This window comes from Panthera pardus, unplaced genomic scaffold (genome assembly GCF_024362965.1).
Source record: "Panthera pardus isolate Hobbes unplaced genomic scaffold, ASM2436296v1 HiC_scaffold_2, whole genome shotgun sequence".
NCBI lineage: Eukaryota > Metazoa > Chordata > Mammalia > Carnivora > Felidae > Panthera > Panthera pardus.
The window spans coordinates 51,073,297-51,094,710 of record NW_026526765.1 but is presented as its reverse complement, the minus strand read 5'-3'; the positions used below and the strand labels follow the sequence as shown (position 1 = coordinate 51,094,710).

The window sequence follows — 21,414 nt, the reverse complement described above, 5'->3', positions numbered from 1 at the left end:
AGGGAAATACAAGACAGGTTATAAGCAGAATGTGCTGGAGAGCTCTCTGTCTAGGAAACTTGACTCCCTTGAGTCAAATAGGCTGTTCATGGGAAGGCTTCTCTGACCCCAACTATAAAATGCTTCGGCAAATAAGAGAAATAAACCATGAATCCATTTGACGTATGCTTCACTCACACTCCTTTGTTCTCCTCACCATTTATTCCTCATTCCTGACTTCTCATGTCTTCTCAAACACTGAAGGGACTCTCATGCCATTTTCAAAACAAAAATTCCCTTAGTTCTGACACAGTATCGGCTGGTAGTGACTATACTCTAATGAAATGAAAAACATAAGTCACTTACTCCATGAAGAAATTCAACTCTTTTCATGAAATTCATGATCTGAAATAGTTGTTAGTGGGATGCCAGGTTGAATCACATTTTACATTCTTGAAGGCAGGAAAAACTAAATAGAAGTTTAGTTTTTGAAAAGCTGACACCCTCTCTAAACCACTCTAAACCGCCTGGAGTCCAAAACAGCTCAAACTCACTAGGGCCATGGTTTGGCTCACACAACAAATGAAGGGCCCCAGAGCTATTTCTCACTGTTGTATTCTCCTCCAGCAAGTACCAAATCCTGCTGTCCCGCATCCTGCCTCCCAGCTACCAGGGCCGTGGGAAAGTAAGGGGCGCAAACTTACCTAACATCTCTGCCTTTAGCTTTTCATTACGTTCTTCAATCTGCTTAGGTAATCTCTGAGGGGAAAAGAGGAGAAACAAGAAGAGCTGGTGAAAAATCTTCTGGCTTTGTTTTGAAATTGAGCAACACACACTTAATGTGAAAGTCAGAGCAGGTGATGTACATATATATGATCCTGTTAAATACAGAAAAAAAACCCACAAATATTTGTGGGTGAGCTACACAAAGGAGTTTTGTCTGGTTCACTGCTATACTCCCAGTTCTTGGCCCAGTGGCCTGGGAAGAATCTCAATAAAAATTTGGTGAATATACACATAAAAAAATTTCTGAAAGAACACATACCAGATGTTTACAGTGGTAATATTTAGGTGGTAGGATTATAGTTTATATATTAAAAAAATTTTTTTTGGTTCATTTATATTTTTTAACTTGAAGTCCTTTATTAATATAATCTAATTTGCTAAGAAGGGGTCAGATCAATATTGGATGTTCCTAAATGATCAACTCGCTCAGGTTTTTTCAATCTTGGCAACATGATATCCTGGACTACGTAATTCTTTGTTGTGGGGGTTGTCTTGTGCGTCTTGTGCAGGATGTTTAGAGCATCCCTGGCCACTAGATGCCAAGAGTACCATCCTGGTCATGACAACCAAAGTATCTTCAGACATTGCCACATGTCCCTGGCAACCCATCCCAAATCATGCCAGCTGAAAATCACTGATCTAGATCAGAGTCTCAGATGGCTGCTTTTAGCTCTATGATCGGCCCTAAGTACTCTGCGATAACCCAGTCATAATAATTCAAAATAAAATAAATTCTTTATGCATATGACAGCTAATATAAAAGGCTTCCTTTTACAGATGGTTTAAACCTAATTTGCCAAGGATAAAGGCTACCAAGAATTTAGCCAAGATTTTAAGAACTCTATTCCTTTTCTCCATGTCAAATTAAGTCAATACTACCACCAGAGATGTTAAAAGTCACATAAAGCACTAAAAGTGGCGTCAAATTTACTTATGTATTTTAATGATCCGAATCAGTCTTTTTCTCATTGCTCCATTTTTAGATAAATAAAAAATTTGTTATTACTGAAGGAATTCATCTCGAGGGTGCAAAAACACAAAGCAAAACAAAACCCAAACCACCTAGGACATTAATGCAGGGAGATCGGTCAACATCTCTCAGGTCTGCTTGGTGGAATAATGATCTCGTGAAATGAGTGGGAAGTCCTACATGGCGGGGCCCTGCTCAAATGCTCTCAGCATCCAGACAGGAAATGTAACCTAGGAAATCAATCAGTGTAAGGCAATAGAGAGCAGCATAGTCAGCAAGGAACTGAAGAGTTCCAGCCGAATGCCAAGACACAGGAATTCAAGAAAGATCCAGTATGTCCACACCTCCCAATTTTTAAGAGGGGTCTGACTTAGATTTTCATCTAAACCTTCCCATTTTAAAATGCTGCCTTCGATGAAAAAAACGTCCCTGCCGTCTCATCTCCTGGAGGCCTGCAACCTGTGCTGTGTGCTGGTGCACACGACAGACCTCTCTGTCCTCATGGCCAGCTGGGAAGTTTGGCAGCGAAGAAGACTGTTTAATGAAGTCAGTGTTTCTCAAACGTATCTGAACATCTGTTATCTGGGAGGGCGATAATACAGACACATCCAACTCTGCAGCACGTGTGTTAGAGGGTGTACTGCTCTGCACATTAGAGACCAAGAGCGGTGTTAAAGGTAAAGGCACAGATCCAAGGTTATTTTTAAGGGGAGAACTCCAGTAATATGGAGCTAATTGACAACTGACCTAAAAATACTGTGATGTTTATTAGAAGCAAAAGGATCTACGGTGCCATGGACAAGAATAAGAGTAATTTTAAGAAAGATAAGGAGGCTAATTTGGAATATATTTAATTGGAAACATGCTGGCCATATAATAACTAGAAACTCAGTGACTGAAAAAGATGGACAGAAAACCAGAGTTTATGATCCATAACACTAAGATTCATTTTGGACTAAACTGTACAACTACAGTGGACAAGATCTGCCTAGTCCAACAATGAAACTGAGTTCTTATTAACCCTACAGATGAACAGAATGGGGATTAAATGGCACATGGTCACAAAGTTAGATCTCCCATATATTTTGTTCCAGGTGCTAGTCCATTATTCATGATCACTTTGACTCCTTAGATCGTATTTGTGATTGGTGAATAAAATGACAAAAGTGTGAAAAAAAATATATAATATAAATATATAAAAAACAGAAGGTAGTTGGGTCCCAAAGGATTATTTAAGATTCAATGAGTAGCAATACACAGAACAGAAAAAAAAAAAAAAAACCCACTTAAAAAAATTAGGTTTACCAGGATACCTGGGTGGCTCAGTCACTTAAGCGTCTGACTCCTGACTTTGGCTCAGGTCATGATCTCATGGTTCGTGAGTTTGAACCCCGCACTGGGCTCTGTGCTGACAGCACAGAGCCTGCCTGGGATTCCCTCTCTCTCCCTCCCTCTCTGTCCCTCCCCCACTTGCTATCTCTCTCTCAAAATAAATAAAATAAATAAAAAAAATTAGTTTACCATGCAAGCTTCTCTTGCTTGATGTATTGATGGATCTTTTTCTAATATGGATTTATAGTCCTCCAGGGCTTCATCTAGCTTATCAGTCTTCTCATACAACTCCGCTCTCCTCAATATTGCCCTGATATAGCTGGGGTTTAACTGAATAGCTGTAAAAAGAGAAGAAATCATTGTTACCATGAGGAAAAAGGGCCTGCACATCCTTAGCTATATCATGTTTCTTTATTAACCATCCTCCGAAGGTCTAAAAGGAAGAATCATTTGTCAAAGGCAACACCTGGCACAGGCAAACTTTTTCTTATAAAGGGCAAGACAGTAAATATCTCAGGCTCTACGGGACAGACCATCTTTTTTGCAACTACTCAACTCTGTGACTGTAACACAAAAGAAACGACAATGTATATTTATTATAAATAAATAAATGGCTGTGTTCCCATAAACCTTTGTTTATGGACATTGAAATTTGCATTTCATAATTTTCATATATCACAAAATATTTCCCTTCTGATTTCTAACCACTTAAGAATGTAAAAGCCATTCTTAGCTCATGGGCCGTACACACGCAGGTGGCAGGCTGGATTTGGGTTGATGATTATAGTTTACTAAACCCTGGTCTATACCCAAAGTCCTGTTTTCACATACCTGTCCTTCATCTAGTTCAGAACGGGCCAGAACACAGAGCCCATGTGCACAGTGCCAAAGTGAGCAAGAATCTGAAGGTACAAATGAAAGAGTTGAGGGAACAGTTTGGTGGCAGATTCTGCTATGATCCTTTTTTCTAGGCCTCAATTGACTGAGGTTACGCCTTAACTACTGAGGCTACATGTTTAGCTAAACTCCCATTGTTCCTTCAAACTTGTGTTCCAACACCTTTAGGTCACTGGTGCATAACACCCTTTCCTTTTTTTTTTTTTTTTTTTTTTAATTTTTTTAAATGTTTATTTTTGAGAGAGACAGAGATAGAATGTGAGTGGGTTAGGGGCAGAGAGAGAGGGAGACACAGAATCCGAAGCAGGCTCCAGGCTCCGAGCTGTCAGCACAGAGTTCAACATGGGGCTCCAACTCACAAGCTGTGAGATCATGACCTGAGCTGAAGTCGGACGCTCAACCGACTGTGCCACCCAGGTGCCCCATTACACCCTTTCCTTTATCCAACAACAATTGCCCTTTGAAAAATCCTCTGCCCATGTTTTGGATCAACTATATACTGTCTTTCTCCTATTCTTTTGTTTCTTTTTCTGTTAGAAAGCAATGTCATGGCTCTAGAACTTTTTTCTCTTCAAGTAATATACTCAACTTTTACTCATTCATGCTTTTAGTAACTATTTCTTTAGTACCAAATATATGCACTTCATGTAGTATTATCTCTAGAGTATAGTGGTAAACAAGCAGACAAGATCCTTCACATGAAGCTTTAAGCTATTCTAGTAGATAAGTGAAGGGAGGAAAATAAGGTAACTTCAGAGAGTGCTCAAAGACTATGAAAAGGGAATATCTGAGGGAAGCCAGCCATTTGAAAGGTGGAGTGGTTACAGAAAAAGGAGATCTGAACATCAGCAAACTGTTCCTAATTTAAATCCTTCTAACCCACACATCTCACACAAATTAAGGTTAAATACCTTCCTCCAAACAAAACAGCATATTCAGAATTAGTTCTAGCCCAACACAGTAATAGGTCGAAAGTACTTTGCTAGATTCAAAGTAGTAACACTTTCCTTCAGTATATTAAGAAGGAAATACTAAGTATACAGAAATACTAAGTATAAAGAAAAGAAAGCCAGTAAAGAAGGTGATTAATTAATGTGAAGAAAAAAAAGAGAGGAATTCATGCTGAGCATGAGTGGGACTAGATAACATACAAGCTTCCTTCTAACTCTTCAATTCTCTAAAAGAAAATACTATCCAAATATGGAAAACTGAAAAAATTTCCCAAATTAGTAATTACCTAGAAACTCATGAGAGTAGTAGGATGCAAGGAAAAGCGATCATGTGTATTCTCCAAACCAACTGTCTGGACTATTAGGAAATTTTTGAAACAAAAACAAAAACCAACCAACCAACCAACCAACCAACAACCCAATAGTGATCCTATGGCTGGGAGTGTGTCTATATGTTGGTGAGATGAAAAGACCATAATGGAACCCAGGTAGCAGACAGTAAAGTCTCGGTTCACTGTGTAGAATCTGAAAATGTAATTAAAATGATGGCAAATAGGTTTGGAGGAATTATTACAAGTGAAGAGAGTACCAGTTCCCCAATAGAAGCTGCCCCCCACTGTGCTGCCTCTCTCTCCACAAATACACAGATCCAGATGCCCTAGCAGCAGTTAAAATCTTCAATTTCAATCTCAGAAAGTAATTCAGACACTACAGAAGTGAATCCTGTTCCCATGGGTTTCTGTTGCCAAGGTAGCTCTTTGAATTTTTCTTCACATATTTACTAACACAGGATAAACTGACAGAACTATCTATTCAAAAGCATGTATACTAAGGTGACTGCTATATAGTACCTCCAAGAAGGCTGAACTATAAAGCTTCTTCTTTTAAAGGTCCCAGAATAAGGGTACACACACGTACAAGTACAGTTGATCTTTGAACAACGTGGGGGTCAGGGGTGCTGACCTGTTTACCAGAAGCCTTACCAGTAACAAACAGATGATTAACACATACTATGTATATATGTTATATACTGTATTCTCACAGCAATGGAAAGCTAAACAGAAGAAAGTATTAAGATATCATAAGAGAAAATACATTTAGAGCACTTTACTGTATTTATTGAAAAAACTCCACGTATAAGTAGACCCATGCAGTTCAAACCTGTGTTGTTCAAGGGTCAACTACACATATCTGACTGACTCTATTTGTTCAGCTGAGGTAATTAATGCTCTCATATGTTAACATACAACAAGACTAAAAAGTTGTACCTTTGTTGCAGTCACCGATGGCCATCTCTTTCTTGTCCTAAAAGTAAACAAAACATTAATGTGTCACTCTAGTTCTATCTTAATAGTTCAAAGAGTCAATAACATACACTGATCATTAATAACTGCTTGTGGAGATGCACAATACTCTTCAAAGACATCATGTGAAAACATGCATGATATTTCCAAGCTAAAATTCAAACTAATGGTGACAGCTCTGATGTAAAAGATTTGTCTAGCAACAAATTATTCATAGTTTCTTCCTAACACCTTTAAAGATTGTTGCAATTGACCTATTATATTTGCAAGGCACTTCACATTAGAATGCTGATATTGAGAAAAGGTTGTGATCAATGAGCAGGGCAAATGATTGACATATGAATAACTATTAATAACCCTCCTCTTTGGCTAGCTGTTGTATTCTCACACCCAAAGTGGTATCTTCCAGAAAGTATGCATTATGGACACACACTGTGGCTTATCGTTAGTCTCGGTTGTAAATCTTAATTTATCCACTGATGAAATAAAAATACAAAACAATTCATGAAATAAGATATCTAACTAATTAAACTTGCTGAATCTAGAAGAATGGCATAGTGGAAAGAACACTGGATGTCAAAAGAACTAGACTGGAAATCCAGCTCTGACACTAACCTATTTAACTCTTCAAGCAATGTCTATTTTCCCCAAATCAGAAGTTTTCTACAATATTTCAGAAATTTTAATTCAAATAAATGTTCAATACTTCCTATAATGGCTATTGGAGAAAACACTAAATATTTTACACAATATTTCAGAGCAATTTCTATTGAACTGGGTTTCAGAATTCAATCAAAAACAATTCCAGGAGTGGGGAGTGACTGCCTAATCGGTACAGGATTTCCTTTTGGGGTCACAAAAAAGTTCTGGAACCAGACAGTGGTGATGGTTACATAATATTGTGTATATATTTAATCATACTGAATTGTACAGTTTAAAATGGTTAAAATGGTCAGTTTTATGTTATTTTGCATTTTACCCACAAGGAACAAAAAAGGTTTCAGAGTCATCTGGGAGTCCCTAACTATATTATCTCTCTTCCAATGTTCATCATAACAATTTACATATTAAAAGCTCTATGAAGTCCCGTAGTAAAGATATCTGTATACTTTTGTGTAAGTCAGTATTTCCCTAACTCACCATATTTGCATAAATCTAAAACACACAATTTCATATTAAATTTTTTTTTTTTAATCTTAAATGTTTTTTTATTTTTGAGAGAGACAGAGACAGGCTGTGAGTGGGTTAGGGGCAGAGAGAGAGGGAGACACAGAATCCGAAGCAGGCTCCAGGCTCCGAGCCATCAGCACAGAGCCCGACGTGGGGCTCGAACTCACAGACTGTGAGATCATGACCTGAACTGAAGTCGGAAGCTCAATCGACTGAGCCACCCAGGCACTCCTTAAAAAAAAATTTTTTTTAATGTTTTTATTTTTTTTTGAGACAGAGGGAGACAGAACATGAGCAGGGGAGGGACAGAGAGAGAGGGAGACACAGAATCTGAAGCAGGCTCCAGGCTCTGAGCTGTCAGCACAGAGCCTGACGCGGGGCTCGAACTCACAGACTGTGAGATCATGACCTGAGCTAAAGTCGGACGCTTAACCAACTGAGCCACCCAGGCGCCCCCACAATTTCATATTTTAAAGTTTCTAAAATAGGAGTAAATCTTTACAACTTATGTGTATATTGGTGGTATTCTTTGTGCCCCTAAAAAACCGCTAAGTGGCAATGCACCTTATCAATAACCAGCCCCTGCAGATCAAGGAATTATGGCATTTTACTCTGGAATCCTTTGTTTGAGGCTTATAGTCTACTAACACCTCAGGGCACCCAGGTATTGTCTGCTGCTAAGAGTGGCAGTCCAAGGTGTTGTGTATTAGGGGCGCCTGGGTAGCTTAGTCAGTTAAGCATCTGACTTCAGATCATGATCTCACGGTTTGTGGGTTCAGGTCCCACATGGGGCTCTGTGCTGACAGCTCAGAGCCTGGAGCCTATTTCAGATTCTGTGTCTCCATCTCTTTGCCCCTCCTCCAATCACAATTTGTCTCTGTCTCTCTCAAAAATAAAATAAACATTAAAAAAAAATTTTGTTTTAAGTGCCATGCAATTAAATACTCAGAACCTATTTGCCATCGTTTCATAGCTTACATAAGTCACACACACACACACACACACACACACACACACACACACACACACACCACATTGTATATAAGGACAGTTTTAAAAATGTAGGGCTTTGTCTGCTCTTGTGTAGCCAGGCCTAGAGCTGAAACTCTGCCCTAACTCCAGCTGGCCTTTACTCACCAGATGTGAAATGTAAAGCCTGGTCAGTGTTGTTCAGTCAGGGATGCTGAGCCTACCTTTCAGAAATCCTAAAAGCAGTTAACCCACCACTTCTTGAAAAACTCAGAATATGCTCCTTATATCACTTCCAGTGCATTAATCCTGGAAGTTTTCATGTTTCTAATTTTAGAATCGTAAAATATTAAGAGTACAACTTAAAAGAATAAACAACTGTGCTAACAAAGCTATCCTTTGTATAGGAAACAGTCACAGAACAACTCTCTTTTGAGTTCTTCTCAGATGTGACAGACAAAAGACTAGCAAGACCATACCTTTTCCTAATTCCAAGAACCTGGTCAATGATACTAGTTCAACCTAGGCAGTATTAGTAACTTGGCAACTGTGGAAACAAAGAATTCCAAATCTCAGGAGCCAAATGGGTATGATGCCTTTTCTCTGAAATTCAAGATAACCCTGATGTTATTTCACAATGACAATTTCCAGTCTGAGAATGTGGCAAGATGTCTCCAGGAAGCAAAAGCAAAAGATTTTTCCAGCTAAGAGTAAAAACTGTTAGGTGTGAATTCAGGTCAATGGTAGAAATATATGAATGAATACTGTTCTAAGTAAACTAAATTATTTTATTTCTTCAAACAAAAAATGTCTGCATACTCTAGAATTCTTTCTTTGCCCATGCCACATGAATCACTCTAAAATCACCTTGGAAATTGAATCCACTAATCAAACATACAGGTTTAAACATACCAAAAACCCCCCACCTTTTTTCATGTCTAATTACTGAAGTAATCCCCACCCTACCCCCTTAAAAAAAAAAAAAAAAAAAAAAAAAACAAACACCCTTACTCATCCGAAGTGACTTTGGTAGAGGCACTGGAGAATTTCTGGCAACAAGATAAAGTGACATAGATACCTGATCTAAACAAACAAAAAACTACTTACGCCAATCCTGACCATGTTTTGTGGTTGCTTAAAGGTATGCTAAATAACCCGCTCTTTGAGCTTTGGATATAAATAGCCAGAATTTTAAATAATCGGTATGGCTTTTTTCAAAACTCTCACATCATTTCAATCCACTAAAATAGACTATGTTGACTAAACAGTAATAGCAGATAAATCAACAAGAAATCTAACTTTTAATACCAATATAACACAAAACAAATAGAACTGTACTCTTCTCTACACTCTTGTGGTTCGAAGTTCTCAAACCGTTGGAGATATAAAATGCATTTGAACTTTCCCGGACACTTACTTCACACTTTAGGGGCCTCTCATCTTAACTGTTGGATTTCTGCCTGTGTCCATACTTTTGACAGAAAATCAGAATCCTAGGAATAAGCATTTTGAAGTGCAGAGTTTTAATCAGTGTTTCCCTGTCCCTTTGAGTCTTTATCTAGAATTCCAGAGGCCTAAAATAAACAGCTGCAGCTATTCCAGGATATATATTACTTGGTTTTTTGCTTGAGTAACCTGCCCTAGTTTGGTGGAGAATTTGTCAGTGTTCCTCCCATGAAAGCATTCGATCAACCTCTCCAACAAGGAATGTTAAGAGTAATCTGACTCAAGTGTTTTCCTTTAAACAAACAAACAAAAACATTTATTTTGAGATAGAGGGAGGGAGGGAGGGAGGGAGAGGGAGAGGGAGAGGGAGAGGGAGAGGGAGAGAGAGAGGGAGAGAGAGAGAGAGAGAGAGAGAGAGAGAGAATGAACACATGCGAGCAGGGGAGGGGCAGAGAGAAAGGGGGAGAGAGAATCCCAAGCAGGCTCCATGCTAAGCGTGGAGCTGGACACGTGGCTCGATTCCATGACCATGAGATCATGACCTGAACCGAAATCAAGAGTCAGATGCTCAACTGACTGAGCCTCCCAGGCACTCCCAGATACTTTTCTATCTTCCCTGTGCCCTTTACATCAGGGAAATACATGGGCAGGACAAGGGAGGCAACTTTAAGCCCCTGTGTTAGTTGTTCGTTTTTTTTTCTTTTTTTAAAGATTTTATTTTTTAGTAATCTCTACATCCAAGGTGGGGTTCGAACTCACAACCCTGAGATCAAGAGTTGTAGCCCCCATGCTAGTTTCGGAACAAAAGCTACCCTATGAAACACTGCAAGTTCATGTACTTCTTAAAAAGAAATGGTCAGGGGGCAGCTGGGTGGCTCAGTTGGTTAAGTGTCCAACTCTTTATCTCGATTCAGGTCATGATCTCATTGTTCCTGAGTTCGAGCCCCATGCTGGGTCGGGCTCCACACTGATAGTGCAGTGCCTGCTTGGCATTCTCTTTCCTTCTCTCTGCCCCATCCTTGTGCGCATATGCTCTCTCTCTCAAAATAAATAAATAGAAACTTTTAAAAAGAAAAAAGAAAAAAAAGGGTTAAAAACACATACCTGTTTCATCCTTGCAGCAGCTCTATTTGAAAACAGAATAGACCTGTCTTTCTGGAAGCAGGATGGGCACATCTGAAGGGCTTGACTATAAGAACTCTCAGCTTCTATATAATCTGAAGATAAGGTAAAAGAGGTCATTAAGATTTTGTCCCTGCTATTATTGTATGCCATAGTATCTCAGAATGCATAGCTTTCCATTCACAGAACAAAAGTCTCAAACAGAATGTTTTGTATGTTTAACTTTCATTTGGCTTACCCATTTAGTAAGGAATGTTGAAAGGGGATTAGAGAACTGGACAGATGAAAGAGACTAAAGTTGGGATTAATGGCTTAAGATAAAAAAAATTCTCTGTATGTATCTTCATTAAAGACATTGTGCTTTTATGGAGTCACCAGCCAAAACTGCTTCTCTGAAATGCTTGGAGACACATTTTATGGAGCTAAAAGCAACAATGTAAAAATCAGTGGTTGACTAAAGACCTAAAGAGAAAATGGTGATAAATTTATTTATTCGCTGCTATGCACAGAATTACATGGTCAGGGCACTAAAAGAAAATTGTCTGTTCACTCCTTTCTCAGGTTGGAAATATTTAACACTAAAATACAAAGAGATATGCTTTCAAAATTAGAAACATTAGTTCTCTTAGAAAAAAAAAAGTGATGATGACTAAACAGAAAGAAAACAAAATTTAACTTTAAAAATAACTAGAGAGGAAAATGTTACTACTCCTAGTTTTCTAAAGCATACACATTTTACATGTGATAGAATACTACTGTAAGATCACATAGTTCCCCCAAAATATCCGAATGAACCCAAGTTATTCCTAAGCAAATGTAAAAAATGCAGAAGGACATGGAGAACATCTCTCTACTTAAGGCAGCCAAAGAAAAGGGCACATGAAAGACCAGCCAAAGTATAAGCAAAATACTTCCCTAGGCCACACTGGAACCACGGGGCCAGTTTTTACAGCATCATTACAATTGAGGAACAGGGATCCTGTTTTTACATTAATGAAGGCAGCAGCCTTTTAACCTTGCAGGATAGTTTTCCAATGCATCATTTGAAGAGTCTGCCCTCCTAACTTTTAGATCTATAGTGGATTACAGAAAAGAAAAAGTATGCCTGTGCCAAGAGACATGTGGTAATTGATCACTATCAGGTGAGAATGATCTGGACCTGGTGAAAAACAAAATTTCAAGGTGCTGGGAAGCAACACTGTATTGTTAGTAGTTTAGGTCTGCTAGGTGTTCCCAAATGTTCTCCGGTGTTTCTTCACACTCTGAAACAGAATGAGGACGCAAATGATTAGACATCGGTGCCTTACCTCCTTTCTTTTTTTTTTTTAATGTTTATTATTTATTTTGAAAAGGAGAAAGAGGGAGAGGGTTGAGAAAATCCGAAGGAAGCTCTGTGCTGTCAGTGCAGAGCCCAACGCAGGGCTCAATCCCATGAACTGTGAGATCATGACCTGAACCAAAACCAAGAGTCAGATGCTTAACCGACTGAGCCACCCAGTCACCCGACCTTACCTCCTTTCTTAAACTGCGCGTTCCCCTCCTCCTTTAGTCTAGTGCTCTCTTCTCTTCTCTTCTGCAAGAGATCAATTACATCATTTCTCACAATGTTATAAGTGAGCAAAAAGGTTAGTTTTCATTAGGCTTTCAACAGGAAGTAACTGATTTTGTTTTTTCAGCTTGACTTTTGAAAACTGGGTCAGTTTTATCTAAATCTCAAACAGATACAGAAAAACACCTGACCATCTGGCAAATCATCAATTGCATTCTTGATATTTAAAACACAAAACCTGGGTTTCCGGTTTTTAAATATTTTGCATGTAATAGTAATTTAGGTATCATTTAATTTCTCTTTACTCAAAATAAAACTAAACAACATACCCACTGGCATGCACACCTCTGCAAATTCAAATTCTGAATCTGCTACTTATTAAATGTATTTTGGACAAGTTCCCGATCCTTCTAAGCCTTAGTTTCTTCCTCTAAAGAATGAGGCTTTATAGTTTTATGGATTAAAGTGATAAGGTGCATAAAGCACCCAATACACTGCCTGGCAAATAAGGGCACAATAAATACGAGCTATTACTTTTCTGCAAAATAAGTAATTCAATATATACTGAACTACAAGTGTGGTTTACGTGATAAAGATGACCTACAGAATGCTGGTGTGTTACAGGGAACAAAGCCCATCTGCAGGGTCAGGGCAATATTCTGTTAACAGGATAACACAAAGAAGTCTGAAGAAACCGAGATAAATAAATCTTTAGTTTCTGAGCTGCTTCTAACAACTCAGAAATTCACACAGATGGCCAAGCACCCATCATACTCAAAGGCAGAGTGAATGTTATTCTGCAAAGATGGCACATGCTATCCCCATGTGCTTTGCTTCCAGCCCTAAACATCTTAGCAATACGGTCGGCACAAGCAGAACTGGCAGAAGTGACTGCCTGCCACCTTCTGAAAGAGCTTGAGAGAGAGAGAGAGAGAGCGAGCGAGCAAGTGCACACATGCAACTGAGGGAGAGGGGCAGAGGGAGAGAGAGAAAGAATCTTAAGCAGGCTCTCTGCTCAGCACAAAGCCTGACACAGAGCTTGAACCCATGACTCTGGGATCATGACGAGAGCTCCTGACTAAATAAAAACTTCAAAGGGAGGAAATACAGTCAGCAGCTTATTTCATGCACAGGAAAAGCATGGAGCCTAAACAACTAGGACTCTTCAGATTAGGAACCAAAGAGGGGCACCTGGCTGGCTCAGTCAGTTAAGCGTCTAGCTCTGTATTTCATCGCAGGTCATGATCTCACGGTTCATGAGATGGAGCCCTGTGTTGGGCTGTGTGCTGCAGCGTGAAGCCTGCTTGGGATACCCATTCTCTCTCATTCCCCCCTGGTCCTCACAATAAATACATACATACATACATACATACATACATACATACATACATACATACATAAATGCTTTAAAAAATGTATATATAAAAAAAGATTAGGAACCAAAGTAAAAATATGTCTATAGATTTGTAAATACACTGTTGAGACCAGGGTGCTTCCCAAATACATTATTATACTCTAGATGATGAAGCTGAGTAAAGAAACTAAAAGATGAGTATAAAATCAATCTCATTTTTATGGTATCTACTATGCGTCAGATACACGACAGACACAGTAATTCATTCTAAAATATAACATATCTGGAACAGGGCTATTCTAAGGGAATACAAGAAAATAATATGGGTGATGGTGATGGGAATCAAAATATAAGAATATGGTCACACTTCGTTACCTAGTATTACCTAGGAGAGAGGTCATAATGTTCTCTATGGTATCACAATTTATGGATGCAAGCAAAAAAGACTGTATCTTAGGTAAAAAAAATTTGAATGTTTCTATTTATTTTTGAGAGAGAGAGAGAGACAGAGCATGAGCAGGGGGCAGGGGCAGAGAGAGGGGGTGACACAGAATCTGAAGCGGGCTCCAGGTTCTGAGCTGTCAGCACAGAGCCTGATGCAGGGCTCGAACTCACAGAATGTGAGATCATGACCTGAGCTGAAGTCGGATGCTCAACCAACTAAGCCACCCAGGCGCCCCAGGTAAAAAAAATTTTAAAGAGGGAAGATTCACTGGAAAGATACTGGTACTCACAGAATCACTGGGAGGCCTAAAAACACAGGCTTAGAAAATGGGCAGGATTCAAGGCAGCTCTGTTAAGTCAAGAAGCAAGAAAGCATTAACTGTCTATTTATTTATTTATTTATTTTCCGGGGGGGGGGGGGCGCGGGCAGGCGGGGGAGCACAGAGCGAGAGTGAGAATCCCAAGCAGGCTCCACATCATCAGCACAGAGCCCGATGTGGGCCTGAACCCACGAACCACAAGACCATGACCCGAGCCGAAAGCAAGAGACAGACGCTTAACTGTCTGAGCCACCCAGGCTCAGTTAGGCTTCCCTAACTGTCTTTTAGTGTAAGGGCTGTAATAGGGGCAAATAAATCCTAACTATTTCCTTTTCTTTGCCCCAATCGAAATTCAAAGTATTGCTTAGGAGCATCCAATAAGCCAAGCATAGCTCACATGCCTTGGCTGTCAGAGAATAGAATGAGGAACACGGGGTAAGGCCACTGAACAAGACTACAATGCAGAAGAATTCTTCCAGCTAGGAAGGGGAGTTGGATGCTGGAAGCAAAGAAAACTCCGTAACAAATTCGGCTAAAAGTTTTTTCAAGAAGACATACAGATGGCCAACAGACACATAAAAGATGCTCAACATTACTAATCATCAGGGAAATGTAAATCAAAACGAGACATCATCTTACACCTGCTAGAATGGCTAAAACCAAAAAGATAAGAAATAACTTGTGAAGAAAAGGAACCCTTGTACACTGTTGGTGGCAATGTAAATTGGCACAACCAGTGTGGAGGTTTTCAAAAAACAGCCATGATATGGAAGCAACCTAAATGAATAGATGAGGAAGATATGTTATATAGACACAGTGGAATATTATGCAGCCATAAAAAGGATGAAATAGTGCCATTTGAGACAATATGGATGGACCTAGCAGGTATTATGCTAAGTGGTATAAATCAGACAGAGGAAGACAAATACCATATGATTTCAGTCATAAGTGGAACCTAAACAAACAAAAACAAATGAATCAACAAACAAAAAGCAGAATCAGACCTATAAATACAGAGAACTGGCAGCTACCAGTGAGGAGGGGTGTAGGGGGTTGGGCAAAACAGGTCAAGGGCAGAGGGAAATACAGGCTTCCAATTATGGAATGAATAAGTCACAGGATTAAAAGGCACAGCATAAGGAACATAGTCAATGATATTATAATAGCAATATGTGGAGACAGATGGTAGCTACAATTGTGGTGAACATAGATAGCATAATGTATAAACTTGGTGGATCACTATGTTGTACACCTGAAACTAACATAACATAGTGTGTCAACTATACTCAAAAAAAGTTATTTCAACCCTGAAGAGCCAAAGCAACCCTGACAAAGAAGAACAAAGCTGGAGGCATCATGGTCCGATTTCAAGCTATATTACAAAGCTATACTAATTAAAATAGTATGGTATTAGCATAAAAACTGACGCATAGATCAATGGAACACAGAGGCAAGAAATAAATGCATGCATATGCAGTCAATTAATTTATGACAAAAGAGCCAAGAATATACAATGGGGAAAGGACAGTCTCTTCAATAGATGGTTTTGGGAAAACTGGACAGCCACATTGTGAAAGAATGAAACTGGACCACTATCTCACATTCTACACAAAAATTAACTCACAATGGATTAAGACTTTAACACCTGAAACCATAAAAAATTTCTAGAAGAGCATACAGGCAGTAAGTTCCTTGACATAGATCTTGCTGATGATTTTCTGAACCTGACACCAAAAGCGAAGGCAAAAAAAGCAAAAATAAACAAGTGGGGCCATATCAAACTGAAAAATCTTCTGCTCAGCAAAGGAAACCATGAACAAAATGAAAAGGCAACCTACTGAATGGGAGAAAATGTTGGCAAATCATATATCTAATAAAGGGTTAATATCCAAACTATATAAACAACTCATACAACTTAATAGCAAAACCAATCAGATTAAAAAATGGGCAGAAGACGTGAACAGACTTTTTTCCAAAGACATACAGATGGCCAATAAGTACATGAAAAGATGTTCAACATCATTAATCATCAGGGAAATGCAAATAAAAACCACAATGAAATACCACTCACACTTGCTAGAATGGTTATTACTTAAAAAAAAAACAAAAACAAAAACAAGAAACAAATGTTGAGGATGTGGAGAAAAGAACCCTTATGCACTGTTGGTGGGAATGTAAACTGGCACAATCACTATGGAAAATTGTATGGAGTTTCCTTAAAAAATTAAAAATGGAATTACCATATGACCCAGCAATTCCACTTCGGGGTATTTAGCCAAAGAAAATGAAAGCACTAACTTGAAGAGATATATGCACCCTTATGCTCACTGCAGCATTATTTACAATAGCCAAGATACGGAAACAACCTAAGTGTCAGTCAACGGATGAAGGGATAAATTGTGGATTGGGCCTCATTCCAGTCTCCTTCTAGCTGCCACCTTGCACCCCCACGTGTGACCACCTTATCTCAGCTGCTCTGCCCAAGACTCCCTGAGCGCTAACCCTAGTCCCCTGCTCGGTTCCATTTCTGCCCCCAAAAGATGAAAGAAACTATCACGAACCAGGGTAAACTTGCCAAACTGCAAGCAGAGTGTGCAGCTCACTGAAAGAAGGGGGACCACGGAATGGCGACAGATGATAAAAAACTTCAGTTCTCCTTAAAGAAGTTGGGGGTAAACAGTATCTCTGGTACTGAAGAAGTGAATACGTTCACAAACCAAGGTATAGTGATCCACTTTGACAACCCTAAAGTCCAGCCATTCTTGGCAGTGAACACTTTTCAACATCACAGGGCATGCTGAGACAAAGGAGCTGACAGAAATGCTCCCCAGGATCTTAAACCAGCGCGGTGCAGATGGTCTGACTAGTTTAAGAAGAGACGGGCTAAAGCTTTGCCCGCACGATCTGCGGATGGCGAAGAACCACTAGCTACCAGAGAGGAGGAGGAGGATGAAGTTCCAGATCCTGTGGAAAGTTTTTGATGAAGCTTCCAAGAATGAAGCAAACTGAACTGAGTCAGCTTCTGGAGAAGATAAAACTTGAAGAAGTTACTGGGAGCTGCTATTTTATGACTGCTTTTCAAAATTCTGTTCATGGATCTCTAATATGTTTAAGCCCAAGCCTCTGGGACAATGCAGCTCTTTTTAGTTTTTGCTCATATGCAATTCATTCTTTGCAGTGAATTAAGCTGAAGAAGCCTGGGGATAAAGTTTGAAACAAGGTTAATAAAGTTCTTTGCCTAGTAAAAACAAAACAAACAAAAAAACAAGAAGAAAAAGAAATTGTGATGTATATATACACACAACTGAATATTATTCAGCCATAAAAAGATGGAATCTTGCCATCTGCAATAACATAAATTGATCTTGAGGGCATTACCCTAAATGAAGGAAAAGATAAATATGATTTTTCTTATATGTGGAACCTAAACAATAAAACACAAAAAAATCCCAAGCTCATAGAAACAGAGAATAGATTGGCAATTGCCAGAGGTGGGGTTAGGGGGTGGGAGACATGAGTGAAGGGGGTATGAAAAAAAGATTAGAAAACAACTTTAATTAAGGTATAATTACAGCCCTATAAATAATAGCAAATTCATGGTCAGTTTTAAATTCATACACACAAAATGCATAATTGGCCAATTAGGTTCTAACGGTGAAAAGTTTGACATTAGAATACATATTAATGTAAGGTAGCATATTAATAAGTTAAAAGAGAAAATTACATAATCGTACGAATATGGTATGGTATACATCATCATAGGTCCTAAAGGTCTTTAATATATTTTAAAAGGCTATTGCAAAAACAAAAATTCTTTAGAGAAGAACAACTCATCAAGTTACTAGAGTTTAATATCCATTCTGAACTTTCAGTCTCCTCTGTTTTAACTCTAATTTCAAGCTACTTTCTAAGCTATAATCTGTTCTCCATTGCAAACTCATCAGGAATGTTTTATGAACACAGATGAATCACTCAGACTGCCAGATCAGACTCATGTGGGGTGTTGTGTGTGTGCGTGTGTGTGCACTCGCACGCGCACGTATGTTAAGAGTTTAATCACTCTTTGGTAAATTTAGAACACTGACATACCAGTAGGCAAAACTTAGATCCAAGGTATACCAGAAGGAATTAATGATGATGGCAAGCCTGAGCAGGCAGTCTGGGAAAAGCTCACAGTGTCTTTTTTCAAACTATATTTTTTTACTTGAGTGTAGCTAACACACAGTGTTAGTTTCAGGTGCACAACATAGTGATTCCACAAGTTTAAACATTATGCTATGCTCAGTGTCTCTGTAACCAGGACTAAAGGTTGAACTGGCAGAGGGAAGAGATCCAGATCATATTTCTGAAGCCAATTATTCAAAGGAAGGCATTTTATTTTTTCAGCTGACAAATCACAACTCAGTGACCCATTAAGTAGTAAACACTGGAAAAGAGCTGCTGTTTCCACAGATTGTGTAAATTGAGGATTAATGCAATTATCACTATCATGCTGAATATCTCCTTGGAAACAGCTAAAAATAGTACATTTAGGAGAAAGCTACACTACTCCCAGCTGTGCCAAGGGACTATCTTGATCCCAGTACAAAGACTAGGGTTTATGCTGCTGCCAGAACATTCTCTTTCTCCAAAAGACGGCACGCATACTGTAATATTACTGGAATCCAAGCACAGATTGTATCATGAGTCTTATTTAGCATGCTAAATGCCAAGAACATACACACATAAATGAGCTGGTGGTGTTGACATTCAGCAGCATTATCAGGTTCAAATTATCAGGTTCTGGTATAACGTATAATGTGGTTAGGAGCCCTGTCATATGTGTCTACAATGCACTTTTTTTTTTTTTTTTTTTTTTGAGAGAGAGAGCGACAGACAGACAGCGAGACAGACAGACAGAATCCAAAGCAGGTTCCCGGCTCCGAACTATCAGTGCAGAGCCCAAAGCGGAGGGGCTCGAACTCACAAAATGTGAGATCACCACCTAACTTGGACGATTAACTAACTGAACCACCCAGGGGTCCCTTAAAGTAAACTTTATATCCAATGTGGGGCTTACATTCACGACCCCAGAGGTCAAGAGTCGCATACTCTACTGATTGAGCCAGCCAGGTAGGTGCCCTTCCACAAGGTCTTTTAACACATTCCAGAGGCTTCACAGAGAAATATCTGCTCTAGAATTTTATTTCCATAACAATGGAAACCAAAGAAATTTTACAGAGCTCTTTACTCAGTACTCCTCCCCATCATGGAAAACTCAGGAAGAAACAGTGACATTATTCTGCATTGTAAATCATCACAGGAGCTGTCAAGGAAAACCCCAAAGAGATAATGCTCGTGATGAATGGAGTTTATTTCAGCAGTTATTACCCCAACTGCAAACTTTTCAGCCTGGTGTTCAAAATTTAATATAACTTGTATCAGGATATAGCACATTACTTCTTAAAATCTGCAGTCACGTACATTAGCTCATTTGCTTTTTGCAGGGCAATTCTCAAGATGTTAGCATGAAAGTATTAAATGACCCATTTTACAGGTAAGAAAATCAAGATCAGATATCTCTTGGTTTTCTATTTTTTTTAAACTACATCAAACTTGTATTCCAATCTACTCCACCTTACCTCTCATTACCACCCAACACAAGTCCTTCCTTTAGACAGTCTGATCTCTTCACTGTCTCTCAACACCTACCACGCTTATCTTTTATCCTTCATTCCATTCCTTTGTATATGCATCCCCACCTTGGAATGCACTTGTTTCTCTTCCGTATTTTCTTCCCAACTGTTTTCCCAAAAACAAAATTTTCTGGGTTTTCAAAGTCACACAAGCACAGCCACCTTTCGCTTCCTTCCCTGCGTGACCTTTCTGTGAATGCACTGTACCTTGTCACCTCTAATTTGGTATATATTACATAACTATATAATTATATAATACATATGTGTACAAACACTGCAGAATGTTTGGAATGTTACTTCATGCTTCAATGGGTAATAAAACATTGTGCAGCCTTCAGACCAAGGCAAGAGGGGCCCTGTCCAGGGCCCCTGTCCAGGCCCTTGGCTGATTGCACCTTTCCTCCCAAGGGGCTCCAGGATTTAGACCAGGCTCCTAAATCTCCCAGCTCACTTCCAGGGGTTCCTATGGGTGGACTTTGCTGCCAGTGCATACTGTGTTCCAGATAGGATACTTTGTACAACGCGTGCTCCAGCCTTGGAATCAGCCATTTTTCCAAGGAGTCCTGGATCCTTTTGATGGGGAATGGTATTTAGAAACCAAGATCTGGATGCTAGTACGTTCCCTGTTACTAGCAAGTCATTGTTTTTAGGTCCTCTCAGTAAGAAATCCAGGAGATACAACTTTAAAAAATAAAAAAACAAAAACGCCACAAGTCAAAGAATACATAAACATGAAATCTTGTATGCAGTCAGACAAGTGAACACCACCTGATTCTTCCTCACTTTCTCCCACACTGAAAACTCTGGTTCCCAGTAACAGCAATATATTTACTCATTTGCTCTATCCTAAAATTAACAGAAAAGTTCTGAAGTTACTATATGAATATCAGTACCTATGATGAACCTACTATGTAAAGTTCAAGATTTCATTGTAGTTCTTTAAAACAATTTTTTAAATTAATTTTTTATTTTAGAGAGAGAAAGAAAGAGCATGTGCACAAGCAGGGAAGGGGCACAGAGGGAGAGAGAGAATCCCAAACAGGCTCCGAGCTCAGCGCAGAGCCTGACACAGGGCTCGATCTCACAACCATGAGAGAAATCAAGACTTGCATGCTGAACCTACTGAGCCACCCAGGCACCCCTCATT

At 39.2% G+C, this 21,414-nt stretch overlaps 1 protein-coding gene across 2 annotated transcripts in view; it reads right to left on the bottom strand.

Annotated features, from left to right (window-relative positions):
• The window catches only part of TTC1 (tetratricopeptide repeat domain 1), a 46,559-nt gene that overhangs the window by 7,556 nt on the left and 17,589 nt on the right, over nucleotides 1-21,414 (bottom strand). For both annotated transcript variants that reach the window (XM_019433745.2, XM_019433744.2), the window contains exons 3-7: nucleotides 12,438-12,498; nucleotides 10,908-11,020; nucleotides 6,183-6,219; nucleotides 3,257-3,405; nucleotides 684-738 (exon numbers count right to left, since the gene is read on the bottom strand). In XM_019433745.2, the coding sequence (XP_019289290.1) occupies nucleotides 684-738; nucleotides 3,257-3,405; nucleotides 6,183-6,219; nucleotides 10,908-11,020; nucleotides 12,438-12,498 (415 nt within the window). The remainder of the gene's footprint in view (nucleotides 1-683; nucleotides 739-3,256; nucleotides 3,406-6,182; nucleotides 6,220-10,907; nucleotides 11,021-12,437; nucleotides 12,499-21,414) is intronic.